The sequence below is a fragment of the Ochlerotatus camptorhynchus genome, unplaced genomic scaffold (genome assembly GCF_037179485.1).
Source record: "Ochlerotatus camptorhynchus isolate MF236.1 unplaced genomic scaffold, CSIRO-AGI_Acam_v1.1 ptg000646l, whole genome shotgun sequence".
Lineage (NCBI taxonomy): Eukaryota > Metazoa > Arthropoda > Insecta > Diptera > Culicidae > Ochlerotatus > Ochlerotatus camptorhynchus.
Window position 1 is genome coordinate 73,007 of NW_027041125.1, and position 18,444 is coordinate 91,450.

General features: G+C 39.4%; 1 protein-coding gene across 2 annotated transcripts in view; it reads right to left on the minus strand.

The window, feature by feature from the left end:
- Window positions 1-15,729, minus strand: part of LOC135714436 (SH3 domain-binding protein 5 homolog) — a 72,018-nt gene extending 56,289 nt beyond the window's left edge. The window contains exons 1-2 of one of the 2 annotated variants that reach the window (XM_065237814.1): window positions 15,023-15,729; window positions 2,139-2,201 (exon numbers count right to left, since the gene is read on the minus strand). In XM_065237814.1, the coding sequence (XP_065093886.1) occupies window positions 2,139-2,201; window positions 15,023-15,082 (123 nt within the window). In that variant the 5' untranslated portion in view covers window positions 15,083-15,729. Of the gene's footprint in view, window positions 1-2,138; window positions 2,202-3,683; window positions 3,999-15,022 lie in introns of those variants that run through there. The other variant, XM_065237813.1, reaches the window with a different exon arrangement.
- Window positions 15,730-18,444: the final 2,715 nt, after the last annotated feature.

Sequence of the window (18,444 nt, forward strand, 5' to 3'; positions counted from 1 at the left end):
AAGAAGCGCTCATTTCCTCTCACACTTGACTTCGTATGATTTTTCTGCAGGAGAGATTCGAGGCAAGTGTGTGCGTCGTTCTGCCATCTTATACATAAAAATCAAGGCAAATGCTTGCTTGTGTAGATGAAATCACATACATAACACGAAAAAAAAAGGCAAAAAACCATTACATCGCCTGCAAGGTCAACTTCTAACATTCGCTGCGATGTTCATGAACAGAGGATGATAGGAAATGGAACTTACATTCATTGTAAAAAAAATTTGGTTTGCGTGTAGATAAGGTCTTTCTACTGATAAAGAAATCATGTTGATAAAGTGTACCGTTAATTTTTAAAAAATCGTTCACTAAAATCATTCTGGCCTATATATCTCCGAAACCGGAAGTCAGATCGAGAAAAAATTCAATAGCGATCAATGACGCAATGGGGCCTATCAAACGAGATATCAACCATATTGATCGCATGAGCCATCTCGAAAAAAGCTTGTCTAGATGAAACGCGTCCACAGACGCACATACAGACATCAGCAAATTTCATCTTGCTGGGTCGAATTTTGATGTTCAATTTGATTCTACGATGTCGTAATCAAACTGTCGAGCCAGATCGCGGCGAGTTCTATCGATTGGGAATGTTTTATACAGGTGAGATAGCTTGTGTAGATGGCTATCGGGCGCAGATGGCAGGACGCGTGAAAATCAATTCTAATAACTATGTTACGCTAGTAACAAAGGTAAAACTAAATTTATAAAATACGTCCCATATATATAAAATTATTAGATATAGAAAACTGGTATTTTCAACAGTTTCAAATTTTGAGTAGCTATACAACTTTTTCGAAGAAAGTATTATTCTGTCTGTTTAGGAGAAAAAGTTAGATTTATCATTATTATTTTTTTCATAGTAGGTCATGATACATTTTTGAAATTGTAGAATTGCGGGCAATTCTGAATACAGTTTTTTAATTAAGTTTATAAACAATTCAATTAAGTTTGTGATTTTTCCACCTCCGATCACTGCGGTGCGATCCCATCATAAAATGGAATGATTTCTTTATTGGTCCATATTTCGCCATAAAATAAAAGGAAAGACAAAAGTAGTGTTCCAGTTTGGATACATAGCAAGACTTGAATGAAGATGACTCATGAATCTAGGTATGCCTACCATATAAATCGCTACAACCGCATAGCAAACCCCGATGTAGCTATACAAAACCTCCCAACTTCCACACATTAGTTCTCGGAAACAATGAATCATGGTTGTACAACCAAAGTGCATATCAAAACAATCAAACCACACTTCGTCAAACATTCCATTTCGTAACATAAACAACACCATTAGCCCAAAAACTAGTACACAATTCGGAACTGTAAAAATCACGACTGGCGCAAGGAAAGCAACAAAGGTTACATAACTTCCTATACAAGCCACCAGAAAAGAGAAGAATAAGAAGAAGAGAAACCCGGTAAAAGGTACCACTCTTCATCGTTTCAACAAAAGCAAAAGCACACGCGGGAAGAAAAGTGCAGCGCACAAGTAAAATTGAAGCTAATATATGCCTTCCGTTTCTCTTGCACTGGCAGAGAGGTTTAAAAGCTTGGGATCACTTGTACTAGCTGTACAAACTTCGCATTGTACCCTACAGTGTTATTATGTGCATCCGATTGGGTTATATCGACGTTTGTTTGTCCGGGTGGCGGTGTCTGAGACCCAACTAGCGTCGACTAAGTAGTGAAACAGGTTGGATTTTGAGTTGGGAAACTTACTCTATCAAAACAAACCAAACAACTCCGCACCAGACACATATGCGCACCACGAGGAAGCACACGAAAAGAAAAACAACGTTTAGCCAGTTTCGCCCCAGACCGACACGAAGTCTGCTGTACGGTTAGGGCAGTGTCTACCATAGTCCAAGCTAAATATTTGCGCTATCATTAAGTTATGCCGGCTGCGTATCCTACAAGAGCTGAAATTCCCGGCGTACGTGAAAGCATGCTGTCTGTAATGTCTTCCTGCTCACGATGAATCGTTCTTTGTGATTTGAGTTAGAATACTTAAATGGTCGTCCAGTAGAAGCATTTTGTTGAAATCGATAACGAATGCCTACATATATTGATTTTCCACACAGAAAGCACTTACCTCTAGCTCAATTTCCAGTTTGTTAATATCATCCGTTGCCGTGTTGAGATTTTCCAGTTCGATCTGCAAATGAAATCAGAAACAGAGAAAAGCAAAATTAATTGATTAGCTAATTACAGTCCACTGAGAGCTCGCTTAAGAATGCGCAATTAGGTCCGAGTCGGTCCCTGCACGACAGTCACTCAAATGAAGGAGACCGGACAGCTCTGTTACGGCATAGTCCTCCAGCTGTAATCAAATTGTGCATTCATCTGTCAAGTTCACATTGATATGCCTATGCTGCATCATGCCGGGCACGGTTCCAAAATTCAATTAAAAACAGCATCCTTCCGGTCGTTCTCTCCCCCAAAGAGCAAATGCAAAAGAGTCGTGGCGGTGTCTGTTCCGAACATGTGATCATGGAACTTCCACTTCCTTTTGTTATAGCAGTAGCATTATGGTCTGTTGCATGGATGGATGGCAGGTTTGGTGCACTGGCACACACAATCCAGGATTGTAGGTTGTTTGGAGAATGTTCTACAATTCATGATTGTTTGCTGGCTAGAGTAAGACTTTTTATTTCCTAGGTGAATTAAGATTGAACTTTTTTGATTGGCCTTTCAAACATACCTCTCGAAATCGGCAACAAACCGAAATTTCCAATTCTGGGTTGGAAAACGACGGCAAGTAGTGTAAATTTTTAGTTGTATCATCCAAATCACAAAATTCCCTTTTGAATTTTGTAAAATTAGTTCGCCGTCTTTCTCTACAACATGACCATGAGGATTCATTACTGTAAAATGAGTGGCTGCTACTCTGCGATTGACCAGATCCAGCGAAAAATATATAAAAAAATAAATGAATGGAGCTCGCGATTAGCAATCCATTATCAGCTAGAGTAATCAATTTCAAGTTCAATAATGGCACCGGTCATCGAAGAGAGGAATGATTGCCAGTTCGACATTAGTTGTTACAAGGGACCGAGCATAGCTACCTCTTCATCCCCACGGCTGTCACAGAAGGAACGTTTCTGTTAGTGGGAAGGATGAATCGGATATCTCAGTAAGCAAAAACGATCGCCACTAGTCCACTGAGCTCCGTACCTCGATCCGTACATCCACAACAAACGACTCCATTTGAGCCTGGCGACAGAAAGTCATTCAAATGAAATGACGTCCCCGGAAAGAGTGAACAACACGATAGCGTCAATTTTCAATCCAGTGCATCATGGAAAACTTCCTGGCAGCACGAAACAGCAGTAGCACACAAAAAGCTTATTCATATGCAGTCGAATTGGTGATGGGTTGACTCGCTGCGGGAAGTCTATCTAAATATTGACACACACGAATAGATAGTATGCATCAGTCTGTTTCGTTCATGCCTATCCCCACGAATCAACAAGCAACAACACCATATATGGACCACGTATAGATAAAACTTGAACCTAGAGCAACTGTTTTGTGGATCCGTTTCCTCCCGAAGGTATGCTATTTGACACCATTTCATTTTTCATCTTCACGCCAATGATTGCGGCGGGTAAAAAAAGGATTCATAGGCAATACTAACCCGATGGAATTCTCCTCCCATGCTGCGGGATTTTTCCAGCAAGCAATCCTTCTTCCATGCCAACAGCAGCATCTTATAGTTCACATATGGAGCCCTTGGGACAGCGTTGTTCCGAATCCGTACGGTTCCGTTATTCAGCTTGTACCACTGTTCGCAAACGGATATGAACTCTGCAATCAGTTGAGACTGCACCACATCAGTCAACGTCATACTTGAAACCGAAAAAAAATACCCAAAATAGTTTTGGATTCTCTTCTTCACTCGCGCAAAATGACGCAGTCGGAAAATTCACAAACAACAAACAAGATTTGACCATTGCCGAGCACCAACCCGCCACAACAAACATCCGTTCCAAAGAGCTCGCGGCACCCAAGTCGCAGGTTTTTCGATTCGAGCAATACTCAGACAGGTAAAAGATCTTCAACACATTCAATGCGATAGGAAGCATTCATTATCACCATCAGAAGCAGAGCACATAGAGTTGTGCTTACGGCTGAATAGGTGAACGTTGACGTGGTGTAGCTATGAGTCATATATTTAAACCCGCGAAAAAAAAGCGGCGCTGATAAGATAAGGCGTCAACCAGCAAGGTATACTAAGGGAAGTTATTTTTTGTATTTCGAAAGTGCTACAAACAGCTGCCAGCCAAATATCACCTAACCGAAAAGACGGTAAAGCTAAAGAATATCCAAGCTAATACTTCTGCATTCAGAGCAAAAAGTGAAGACAGAATATGACAACAACTCGGGTGCTAGAAATTGGATTAAGGTTGAACTTTTTATCGAATGGGTAATCGAGGTGTTATGTTCGTCACGAGGGGTGATGAATCACGGCCTAGATTTTGACACAATACAAACAATTATGTTTTCGAAATTAACGAGTTGAACTTTGTTGAAATAAGACGTGCTAATTTTATATTTAATTTGTTCTGCCTTTAGGCTGAAAACCTAAAAAAAAAACAAAATTGTGATCCGGGGGCAAATTGGTTGGTTGGTGATAAATATCAAGAGAAATCATGATAGCATTTCATTATGAGACTCCAATGGTAGCTTTGACGAGTTTCTCTTTACAAAAAAGTAGTTTTCTCAAGGGGTAGGTCACTCCGCACACCAATCTCAGCTCATCTTTTTTTTTCAGTGTGCTGCAAGTGTGCCGCAGGTGTGCCGATTGAGCTGGTCATAGTCATAGGCGATTGTTTGTAAAATACCCATCCCGGCAACCCGGTATTTCTGACCGCTTGAATGTTTTGGTTTGAAATCGCAAGAATAAATCTGTCTAGCAGGGCTGGTAGTGGGTATGTGATGTAATAGTAGTGACTTTAGTGACTAAAATTACGAAAATAGTGACCAAATAGTGACTTTTAAACAAAAATAAAGTGACCAATAGTGACATTTATTGATCGGAAAGATATGGTTCCAATCATCCGTTATTCCGGTATTTTTCATGCTTTTTAAAAATAAAAAAAATAAATGATTTAAGGATCACATAAATTTGTTATCGAAACATACATATGCATTGAATAAGCAAGAGCACGTTCCAATTCTAACCTCCATTTCCTCACTCTGCAGATCATGAATTTGTTATTGGATCGCTAAATAGAGACACAGAGAAAAATATTCAAAGTACCGATTTTAGATAGCATTTTTTGAAGATATCAAGAGCCACATGTGAAAAGGGCATACAAGCTTTGTAGACCCTCTTCTCGCCAACCGAGGGTCGCCCACACAAACTAACAACATCATCGGAAAGGGGAAACTTTACCCTATCCGGCGATGTTGATGGTTTGCGTTGGTGTCATATGGGAGGCGAGAAAAGGGCATAAGAAAGCTTGGTTACAAAAAGCTTGTTGTTCTTGATATAGGATATATATGAAGCGATGCATTTAGCAACATGAAGAACTGCAGTTTAGAATTAAATGTACATATATACACCCACTAAAACAAACATCACGGATACTAAAGCTACCGGGGGTCAATGATTATTCAAATTTCTGGCCTTTGAACAAATGTTGAGAGCTTGTTATACATTGAACCAACGAGAAAGGTAATTTTTACCTGAAAATTCAGGTAACCTCTCCAAGATAGGACTTCAATGACATGGCTATGAATTCCATTGGATTCACTGGTCCAGTCCACATATCATGCTGGTAAAGGCTAAGTGAAATTCACTTAAGTTTTTCGTGATTTCATAAAACGAAAATTTTCTCGTCGTATTCGTTATTCAAAAATGGCGAAGGAAGAAAGTGCGCATTCGTTGTTGTTGGTCGAGTTGGAATGTCCAGGCTTCTTCATGTTTTCAAGCGTAAGTTTTATAATGTTTATAAATGAACACTCATTTATAAATTAAAAATAAAATTGCAGAAAATGAGTGAATTTCAATTTTTCTAGAATGCAATCATTTAATGACCCAAATAAATCGAAATATATATCTATAGTCTGTCACCAATTCACTTTATTATTACTACAAAATCCAGTAACATCTACTTCGCTTTTGAGTTATGCCAATTTGAAGATTATCGGAAAGTCCGATAAAATTTTCGTGAAAATCAATTGATTTCTATGTGAATTACTCAAATGTAATCTCTCCCCCAAAATACGTAATATTCACCTGAAAAGCATGCTTGCCATCCACAGTTTTCGTCACGAACTGCTCATTTGCTAATAACTTATTAACTAATTTAAGTAATAAAAAGTAGATTTTAATTCAAGTAATAAACTGTATTTGTTTTTGCGTTGTAAAAATCAAGTGAGAAATGCTCGCTGCACATCTCGGACTTTATGTGTAAAAATTCTTTGCTGTTGATTCAAATGTTAAGATGTACCTACTCTTTGCATATCTTGTAAGCTATGATCCTTATCTATCAATTACTTTAAAGAAAATCAATTTTCAATAACTGAGTGAAAAGATATTAACAAATGAGCAGTTGGTGTGTACAACTGTGCATACAAAGCATGCTGAAAAGTATGATGGAAAATATAAACGTGCCTATTCATTTGAATATTACGTAACTTTTAGTTGCAGTGTAGGCTTGGATAACTTTCAAGATCTCCATGTAAAACAGCCAGAATATTGGGTCTAGAGCTTTTTTAGAAATCTCTGAAAATTTATGATAGGTCTACGACAATTTCAAGATAAAAATAAATAAAATATTAGATTTCGTGAACAGTAAACGTTTCCATATGTTCGCAACTCTTCTTGTCAGACTTTACTCTGAGTTTTTAAACTCAAATTATTTACTCTCAACATTGGTCTAAAAAGTGACTTTAGTGACTAAATTTTAAGGAATAGTGACTTTAGTGACTTTTTGATGAAAAAAGTGACTTTTTAGTGACTGACTTGAAAATAGTGACCAAGTCACTAAAAAGTGACCTGCTACCAGCCCTGGTCTAGCGGCATTTCGGATTTAAATCTATAAGTGAACCGAGCAGTGAACTGCTAGTCAGAGTTCCTATGATATATTTAATTTGAGGATGTTCCTGAATATACAGCCAAACAGCACGTAATGTTGTGAACAACTTCAGTGACCAGCAGTGCTCCCATTTTATTTACTACAATCAAATGCCTACGAGATTGTGCCGATGGATGTTCCCAAACTGTGCCGAATCTAATTGCGACACAATGTGCTGAGTGACTTACCCCTTGAGTTTTCTACATTATTTTAAATTTTATTTAATTGACGTTCAATAGCATTCCATATCTATTTTCAAACATTTGAATCATAAAATTGGAACGATTGTTGTCCTTAACTTGAAAGTAACATTTTTCAACAAAGTGCTAGTCAATCTTTTTTTAATATAATAAAATATACATTTAGGCGTGACGTTAAAAAATATGCCATTATACAGGGCTGCACGAGGGTATGTGATGTAATAGTAGTAACTAAAATAACGAAAATGGTAACCGTATTGACTTTTAAACAATAAAAAAGAGACCAATTGTGAAAGTTATTGATCGGAAAGATATGGTTCCAATCTCCCGTTGATTGCCACTTCGAGAATTCATAATGCGCATTTTTCATGCTTCTTAAAAATAAAACAAATGTTTTAAGAATGACATACATTTGTTCTCGAAAAATAAGTATGAATTGAATAAGCAAGAGCATGATCCAATTTTAACCTCCATTGCTTCACTCTGTACTTTTTATCCACCTCGATTTTTTTAAACAAACAATTTACTAAGTTGATATTAGATGCAGATCGTGAATTGGTGATTAGATCGCATAATTGAGCCACAGAAATAAAAATGTTCAAATTCACGCATTTATACAAATTTTTACAATTTTAGGACAGTCAATTTTTAAGATCTAGGATTTAGATAAAGCGATGCAATTATGCGGATATAGAAACGTGAAGAACTGCAGTCTACAATTAAATGTAGATCCAAGTTAGCCCTGAGTATTTTAATAAAAAGATCGCACTCTTCTTTGTCGTCGCTAAAACGGACTGGTCGTCTTTTTGCTATGCTCCTATGTATCTTCCAAAAAATAGAATCTTCTGTAACACCTCAAACATAGAAAAAACTACAAGGGACAGCCAGTTGTACGCAATGGCGAGGTAGGACTACGTGGTCTTATATAATCAATGTTATTTGTTAACTGCAGCAGGACTATGTGTTTTGTGTAGGAATAGGAATTTGAACGGGGTTCTCTCTGTTTATACTCTACTCTTTAGTATGACTATGATTGCCCTGAAAAGAACCTTTTGATATGAATTTTAGTTGGGGCATGTTCAGAAATTTAATGCTTTTGGAAAATCTTGGTGGCCCTGAAAAGGGAAAGCCTTTGGAAGATGATGATGACGTGTAGGCAGCTGGATCAGCAAATCGGACAATGACTGGGCACCCGCAAGAGTCTTAGCCCGTCTGCTGCTGGACAGGGTTTGAACTGGTGTGCAACAGGTTGGAAGGCCGCAGAATATCAGTGTCCACCCAGATAAAACTCCTCCTATTTTTAGTTTTTCTCGTTAAACTCCTTCTCTCAACAAGTTGGTAAATGTTAGCCTTTAGCAGAAAGACGCTTAACACTTTTATCGGAGATTTCATGATCCTGTTTCACGTCATGGTTCTTCTCTATGCCTATTCAGATAGTTAGTACTTTTATTTATTTTCTCTACTGTGTACTTCAAACAAGTAGAAATAAGAAGGGATGTCAGTTACGCGCTCGAATAATTGAAAATTCCATAAATATTTCATCGAATAGCAGGAAAAATCTTTACGATTAATCGTTAATCGAATAATTGAACTTTTAGGCATCCCTAGAAAATAGTGTAATTTCATGTTTTTAGTGGTCCTTCGAAAATGTCGAACAGCAGAATTGCAAACAGCAAGAACCAAAAGCGGTGCGATGCTAGTTTTTATTGCTATGACGACGAATGAATTAAGGGGCTTAGAAGCAAAGGGGTGAAAGTCAATTCTCTTCATCGATTTCCTCTTTTGATGACCATGGCTTCACTAACCTATTTCGCACTATTTCTGCTATGCTCTTCTATCATCCAGAACAACAAACGTATCAATGAATGTCGTCGTCGAGTTATTAACGAAACAGAAAGTCGATGAAGAGAATCGATCAAAATCACTTGCACCCCTGCTTCCAAGTTTGGTTACAAGATTATAACTCTGGAGAGCATTTTGTAGGGTCGTTGGGGGCGTGTGGTTCTGAATATGGCGATGAGTGTGCAAAATGTTACGCAATTGCATCCTCCCTATTCGCACACGTCCGAAGATCGGAGGCAAATGCCAGTTCGACTTGTTTCGTCTACTAACGACTCTCTGATGACAATGTTGGGGAAGCAGCAATCGACATGTTTCTTCTAGAAGCGAGTCTCTGACTTCTGTGTTGGGGAAGCAGCATATGCATGTACGCAATTGGCGAATTTGTTAGTTATTTCGACGCTTTTTGAACAATGCTTACCATTTACCACTTTTCAATAGCTTCTTGTTGAAAATCAACAATCAATCAATCGATGCGTAGAAACATTTTTAATCGTTTGGTGATAAAATTATTTAAATTGGTCCAGAGGCAGCTGAGTTATTAACGTTCAAAATCTTTCATAATTTCGATACATGTTCCATTTTCGGTTTTCACTAAGTGTACCCCCATATAGAAAGCACAGACGTAGTCCTACGTCAAAATTCATAACTCTGGGACCTAGTCATAACTTTAGATCTAGTCAAAAATCTCATTCTTATGGAACGAGGAAAATTTTCCCAGATGGAAAAATCACGGACTTGAAACAAATTTGAATGCCTCTAGGACTTAAAATCTCGATGGATAAAATTTAGGGATTTAGGGATATATTTTAGAGCTTTGGATGATTTATTTTCATTGCTGGAACTTAAAAATTCTAGATCTTCAAGAAAAACAAATCGCGACAATTGTACGGCCTGAAATAATTTCCTATATTTTGAACATATAGAATGTAAGTTCACAGTCCTTGAACAATGTAAATGCTTCTGTAACATAGAATACATTAAATGATCATGGACAGGGATGGATCGCTTTTTTGGAACTTTGCTTTACTTTTTATTATAGAATGCTACGTTAAATACAATTGAATGTTCAGTTAACCCATCTAAAAATAGATAGTTTAGTGCTTCTAATATCCCTATAAAATTCGCACCGCAGAACCACACTCTTTGTTTTCAAACATAATTCAAAATTCTAGCCTTTGAAAAAGTGTCGAGATGTTGAAAATTTTCCTAGACAATTTTTTGACATTTTACTAGGTGGGGTGAAAAGTAACCTCCTAGGGAAAGAAGGGTATAGATATCACTTGAAAAACCGACTATCGATCCGAGGCCCGGAGGGCCGAGTGTCATATACCATTCGACTCAGCTCGACGAGATCGGAACATGTCTGTGTGTGTGTGTGTGTATGTGTGTGTGTATGTAACGAAATGAATGCGCTCACGTTTCTCAGCAACCGCTCAACCGATTTGGACAAACTCAGCGCCAAATGATAGGTCTTGGGGTCCCATTGAACGCTATCGAACGGTTTTGGAATCGGTGAACCGGTTCCGGAGATATGGCCGGAATAAGATCCGGTGAATATGGGCCTTCACGCTGGATTTAACGGAAAACGTATCAAAACCATCATGCGACACATTAAATTACTACAGAATTCAAAAATAAGATCAATGCAAGTCGTGTTAAGTGTTCCAGACCACATTGGACACACTTGGACATGTTCCGGGTACCCCGGGGAAGTTGCTTGAATATGAATTGAATTAAAACCCATTAAATCACATTAAAATACGATGATAAGGTGATTGGTGGTAGCCTCACCAAATAGACTACACCCGGGTATATTCCGGGTACCCCCAGGCAGTGGCGTAGCGTCACTGGATGACACGGGGGTGGGGGGCTTGGTCACTGATAATGACAATAAAATAAATAAACTTGAATAAGTAAGAAGGGTCTGATCACACCATAGGTGGATAAATTCGGGTTTTTTTTTTATTCAATATACTCCCCTTTTAGCTCGATACACTTATTCCAGAGATTTTCCCATGATCCCGTCGGAAAAGTAATTTTCCGGAAGGTCTACAAAATACTGCTCCGCGGCGTCGATGATTTCCTCACGTGAGTTGATTTTTTTATTGATGAGCCATCTTTTGAGGTTTAGGAAGAGACAATAGTCTGAGGGAGCCAAATCGGGCGAATACGGTGGATACGGAAGCAATTGGAGCCGTAAGTCATTGATTTTAGCCGTGGTTGCGATGCTCTTGTGCGCCGGCGTATTGTCTTGCAAAAACCAAAAAAAAATCGCCTAATGTGAGGCCGTTTTGCAGCGATTTCGGCCTTCAATCGCTCCAATAATGCACAGTAATACTTGCGGTGATGGTTTTTCCTTTATCGAGGTAGTCCACGAAGAGTATGCCATGACAATCCCAGAAAACCGACGCCATAACCTTTCCGGCCGATCGAGCCTCCCTCGGCCGCTTCGGAGCACTCGTCAGTCCATTGCCGGGCAGTCAATATCGCACTGAAATTTGGCATGTCTGCCTAAATACGAACGAACTACAAGGCAGTAGCAGCGTATTCTGGCGGTCAAGGAGGTTACTTTTCACCCTACCTAGTAGGCTGAGAAAACTTTCAAGATCTCGAAGTAAAATATTCTATTGGGACTAGAACTTGTTTCGAAACCTCTGAAGATTTGTGATTCCGTCAAAATCAATTGGACAATTAACGTTTCCGTAGGTTTGCAACTCCTTATGTCAGACATTATACACGGATTTTTAATTAATCTTTCTAACACAAATTGGTTACCAAATCCTAAGAGAAGAGGTGACAATACGGGGCGAAAATGAACCACTTTTCTGTCAAACGTGAACCAGCTCCTGATTGCCGATTTCATGTGCGTAAGATAAAGATAGAGATAGATAAAGATAGAGATAGAGATAGAAATAATAGAGGAAGAAGCCAATTGTCACCTCTTTCTCTTAGACCAAATCAAACTGTGATTTGATGTGAGTTTTTAGGTAAAAAATACTCTAAAATGTTACCTGATACCAGCCTTGTGCAAGGATTTAGGGTGCCGAAATTTGATAAGAATATCTAATAGCCATTTATCGTTTTCACCCAATATCTATATTTTCCAATCTGAGGTTTCAAAAATGACCAAAAACTAAACAAAACACTCAATACACTAGTGGAAATTAATTTAAAAACACTTTGAAAAGCATGGTTCCTCCCAAATCTAAGAATCAGAGGAATTCTAAATCATGTATACGAGCCTAAGAAAGAACCAATTGCATCATTTATTTACGTAGAAGAAGTAAATGGAAATGTGATTTTTTTCCTTCGGAAATAAATTTAAGGACGCCATACAAACATGTATGGGAAATTAGCTATTTTCGAAACATTATTTAGTATGTCAACCACTATTGTGGCACCAACATAATCAAAGAGTTAGTTCAAATAATCAGTAAACTTCATTTCTGAAAAGTTTTAAGCAGATCCAATCGCTAGAAGTTCTCAAAAATCACAAAAATCATTGGTTGATCAGCGATGATCAATTAGTAGATACATACATTAAGGCGTTTTCCGAGTTAGCTTCAGTGTATTCATGTCGATAAAATTTGAATGTTTATTATTGGTTTAAGAATCGTATTTGGATGAAATTTAACCTATTAATTTCAAGTTTCATCAGGACATCGATTCAAGCCGGCGCCGGTGGTGTAGTGGTAAGAGTGACTGCTTTCTCACCCCAATGGGTCTGGGTTCAATGCCAGCCGGGGTCGGTGGGATTTTTCTGAGGCATAAAAATCTCTGGTCACGTCTTCCTTCGGAAGGGAAGTAAAGCCGTTGGTCCCGACCCATGTGTGTTGTTGAATGGGTGCGATATCCTACGCAGGTGTTGGAAGCTGCCTTCCTGCACATTCGATTGCCGTCAATGGATGGCAATCGATGTCCGTCGATGATTGGCACTAGATTGCGGAACAGAGACCGACGTTAAATAAAGGAAAGAAAAGGACATCGATCCTATTCCACTTTTGTCTCAACTCGTTCGCAATGTTGCATTACCCATGCCACTTTTTCTCATCTTTAAGATGCGATGAAATAATGGCTTAATCACTTTAAATGTTTAATAGACTAGACTAGATAAGCCCACAATGATAATCAATCTCCAATCCAGTATAGGTACCAAGAAAGGAATAATGTTAATGTAAATCAAATCGCATGATGACGAGCTGATGTTATGATCATGCGTGTATTTTCGATCTGTGACGTAATATCGCGTCGTGCCGAGCCACCAGTAGATGATGGATTCGTGCGCTTTTTATTTCGGTAAACACGATCGAACATACGCCAAGGAGAAGTCCACCGCCAAACCAACTGAACAACCTCGACTTTTTGCGTGTCATTGAATTGTGTCGGCTTCTTCGGTAATTTCGCGTCCATCATTGGGGCCAAACAATGTTTGCGTCTATGTATGTGAATATGTAAATACTCAACACTCATATCTCGCTTGTTGTTTGACCACAATCTGTTTACGTTAACTCTGGTTGGTTGGGGATCACATTTTCTTCGAGTATCAGCTGACCGATCCACTGGCAAAACAACGTGCGCCTTGATGTGGTGATATGGCGATGGTGGCCGTTCATCAGACAAAGGGAATCGTCCGTATATACGGAGTGAAATATGAATTCCATGCGGACAAATAAGGAAGAGCCGCTACCGCGGCGATGACGCCTTTATTGTCATCTGCGATAGCGCTGCGGTCACTCTTCGTTTAAATTGTTTATACACGAGGCCATTTGGGGCGAAGGAATTTCTATTTTCATTCAAACACGTTGAGCTATGCGGTTCACAAATGCATTGTTCTGCAAACGACTTTAGGGCAAATACAATTGATTTAGATTGCAAGCAAAAATCTTGCAAACAAAACTGCCTGTCGAACGTCGATTTTAATTCATTAATTGTTTACAAATAGACGCGAGGATGAGTGTGCAAAGTGCGTATGTATCAAGAACAGGCACTCAACAAAAGTGGGTCTAACCTGAAGCAAAGCAATCTCAGCTCTATGGAAGGTCATCATATTCAAACTCGAAAATACATGTGAACATGAGTTTGCAAAACTTCCAAAGTTGAGACTTCCTTCCTCAAGTCAAACCAATTCATTGCCTGTCGAGTCACGACTCACGAATCATCCAGCAAGCATTCCAGAGTTTGACCCCTTTTGACCGAACAAAAAATGAAAACATAAAGCAAAAACAAAATCCCCTCCCCACCCAAATCTACGGCGAAAGCCACTCAGTTAAACATCAAATCTTAATCTCTGTCGAAGAGCCGTTCCTTTAGCCATCCGAATGTATACATTCTCCCTACATAGCTCTAAAATCTGCTTCTCCAACCAAAACCGGTTTTCAACAACAACACGATATGAAAAAAACCCTCATCTGGAGGAATCCGCACCAACATGAGAATATGTAGGTAGGTAGTTGCTGTTTCGAAGCTCCAACCAAGCCCTCCCAATGTCGACATCTACAACACACATGATGCAGCAGCAGTCGTCAGCCCAGCACTCAGTCGGACCTCGGGTGTGAGAAAATAGCGGATGATGTGATGAATCTATCATCTTCTTCTTGTGTTGAGATCTACTCGTGCACGATGCAGCGGAAACCGACAATGACATCAATCTTTAGCCGATTGAGAAAGATGGAAGAATATCGCTGTCCATTATTGTTCAGCAAACCCCTTCTGCTGACAAAGAATCGATGACGAACTTTTATCCGCATGGGAAGAACCTGTTTTCGCTCAAACTTGTCAATGAATCGTAATGACCTGCGCGCGGGAATTACGTTGTAGGCAGACTATCAATGGGATTAAAATCGGCTTACCTGAATCCTCGGATCCAGCTCGGTGTTTTCATCCATTTCCGTCTCCTTTGAAATGTCCATGCTGAGTGTTTAAATGTTTTCCAATATCAACTGATTCGAGCAGATAATAATCTAATAGATTTTTCACTTCCTATTCTATTGCAGAGCTCCTTTTTTCAGATCTGACCTTCCCTGAAGCTTATTTCATTTTTTTCATGCTACAGCAGCTTCATCTCTTTCTTTTTCGCAAACATCACAAAGCACCACTAAAATTGTGACACAGACCAAGGATTTCTTCCTCTACAATTGAATTTTGGTTTTCGCACCTGTATCAAACTCTCGGCACTCCACTAACCAGAAGCCTACGCTTCTCAAAGATACGAAATATTCACAGCAGGAGGAAGCAAAATATTGATCACAATAATTTATTATTATTTTCACTTCGTGGGAGACCTCCGAGAAAGGAAGAGTTTACCCCGTTCCTTCTGGTTCCGATATCGCACAGTAGAATATTGCACCACACTCGCGCCGCGGATTGCACCGTGATCCCGCAGTGGTCCGTATGCTGCGGAAGATGTTAGTGTTCGACGCGACGCGAAGGGTTAGAAAGACGGATGTTTTATAATCGCACCGAAACACAAGAGCTATTTTTTTATTATCCAGAAAAGGCAGCAGCAACCAAGCAGTAAAAATTTCTACACACACGTCCGACACGATCGCAAGCAACCAAACGAATGACAACTGCGATGGAATGGAAGGAAAACAACAAGGTGTGTGTGATGTGAAGTGAAAGCATCCGTCAACTGACAGCTGGAAAGTCGAATGGATTCCGTCCTCGCGGTGGCGGTGATGATGAGAATAGGAGTTGGATGAATACACCGACGACAATTTCATCGCATTAAAAAATCGTCAATCGTTTTCAAAATTAGAGAACCCGATTACGATTTTTACAACTTAAATTAACGCAGTTTTATTAATTTATTTATATATTAATTTATTAAAAAAAATATTTATTTATATATGTATATATTTATTTAATTATCTATTATTTATATTATTTATTTTTGTATTATGTTATTCATCATATTTTTTTATTTAAGACATATATTTATTTGTCAATAGATTTAAATAATAACAAATTAATTAACTTATTAATTAATTAATTTATTTATTTATTTATTTATTTATTTATTTATTTATTTATTTATTTATTTGTTTATTGATTTATTTATTTATGTATTTATTTATTTATTTATTTATTTATTTATTTATTTATTCATGTATTCGTTTATTTATTAATTTTCTTTATTGATTTATGTTTGTTTTTAATTTATTAAAATTATGATATTTGAACGCTTTGAACTCAGAATGTCAATCACCGTGTTTTACACAGGGGCGGGATGTGCAGTCAAGTTGGCGTACTGAAAATCCATCAATGAGATGTAAATGTGTAAGGTTCATTGCGTTTGTCACCTCTTTCATTCTCCCGCTGTTCAAACGGTTGAAGGAGTGTTACGTCAAACTTCGCCATTCATTTCATCAGCCGGAGAACGTAAGAGACGACAAATTTGCTGTGCCTCACCTGTTTACGCTCTTTGATTTTCCCTATGTGAATTTGGTTCCAAACATAAACAAACCATCGTTGCTTATCAATCCGTATCTCATCCGGCCTACTACCATCCACGCCTGCAATTGCAGCTTGCGTGGAAAGTGGCGTACTACCATTCAACCTTCTAGTTACTCAGACCATCTGTAACCGATCTGTTAACTTCGATGAGAAGACAGCTGGCTCAGATGAAGGAGGTTTCCTCCTTACCGAGGCCAAACAACTCCTTTCAGCCACCGCCAATCTGGAGCTCCCCCCGGTTTCTAGCTTACATTGGTGTGGAACCAGAGATTGGAACCTGCCCGGGCCCATTATCGACTTGGCGATAAAGAAGAAGTTCAAGGCAGGATCCAACTCTACGGCACTTGTGAGATCCATCGCGGAACTCCAGAGAACCAGATACTGCAACCACACTATCCGTTACTCCGATGGATCGGTTTCCCGTGAAGGGGTTGGCATCGGCATCACGGGCCCGCAAATGTCCGTACTTCATCGACTTCCAGACCAGTACACTATATTATCGGCAGAAGCGGTCTCTGCTTTTATTGCTGCTACCACTCCCTCAAACAAGCCGATTGCCGTATTTACGGACTCCGCAAGTGTAGTTTTAGCCCTCAACTCAGACTCTATTAAGCACTCATGGATCCAAGCCATTCAGCGTTATGCCCCCAGAAACACTACATTTGTATGGATTCTGGGACACTGCGGCATTCGTGGTAATACGGAGGCGGATCATCTAGCGGCTTCTGGAAGACGAGCCCAACTGTTCACCAAGGAGGTTCCATCAGGGGACCTGAAAAAATGGGTTGCCAACAAAATCTGGGACTTATGGTCAAATACATGGTCCCAATCAACTAGCATTTTCCCGAGGGGGCCGACTCTATCTACGATGCAGGAGAGATTGTGTTTTGCTGAGGCTAACTGTGTGCACGCTGAGTAGATAGAAAGAAGATTGACGACGATTTTGAAGATTACCTGCAAAAAGATGATGCGCCATGCAAGTAGATGCGAGAAATGAAAGAAGATTTTTCGAAGATTGATTCGCTAGTGGGAGATTTGTTGAGCATCTAGACTTGAGATTTAGATGTGTCACCCCCCTCGCATTTTCCTTAGAAAAGTGAAGGCTGACACACGAAGATGGCAAGACCCCCCTGACCACCGAACTCAGGTTGTCCTGGCAAGACTTAGAACAGGCCATACCAGAGTCTCGCATAACTTTTCTGGGAGCGGCCCGTTTCGGAAATTTTGTGAGCTCTGCCGCACCAACTGTTCAGTGGAACACATAATCTGCCACTGTACTCAATACGAAGGCTCACGAGTGCTGTACGGCATACCGGGCAGCATTAAGGACGCACTGAGTAACGACCCGACTAGAATCACAACATTAATGGGCTTCCTCCGCGAGGCCGGCCTCTTCGACCAAATATGAAACCTGCCTCAGCAACTTAACAACCAAAACTCCGAAGAAAGACAGCACATTGACCACCATAGAGGTAACTCTAAGACTAGAAGGTCCCGAAATAACGTGCTCAACTTTTTGGCTCAGCTCTGGTACTATCTTCGGTCCCAAGCTAATCGATTCACCCCTCGAAACATAGGAAAAACCAATAACCCCTAATTTTATCTGTCAAACTTTCACAGCGAATCAAAACAAACATTGTGTAGTACTAGAATTTAGACTAGAATGTGGTACGTTAATCGTTTGCTTGGGACCAATAGGCTAGTCAAGTTGAGCCAATTGAAAATCGTTAGTTTCATATTGATTGTTGATACCACCCAGCTGTTGGAAACAGTGTGCGACGGTGTAATGTACTTTGCGTATATACAGCCTATACTT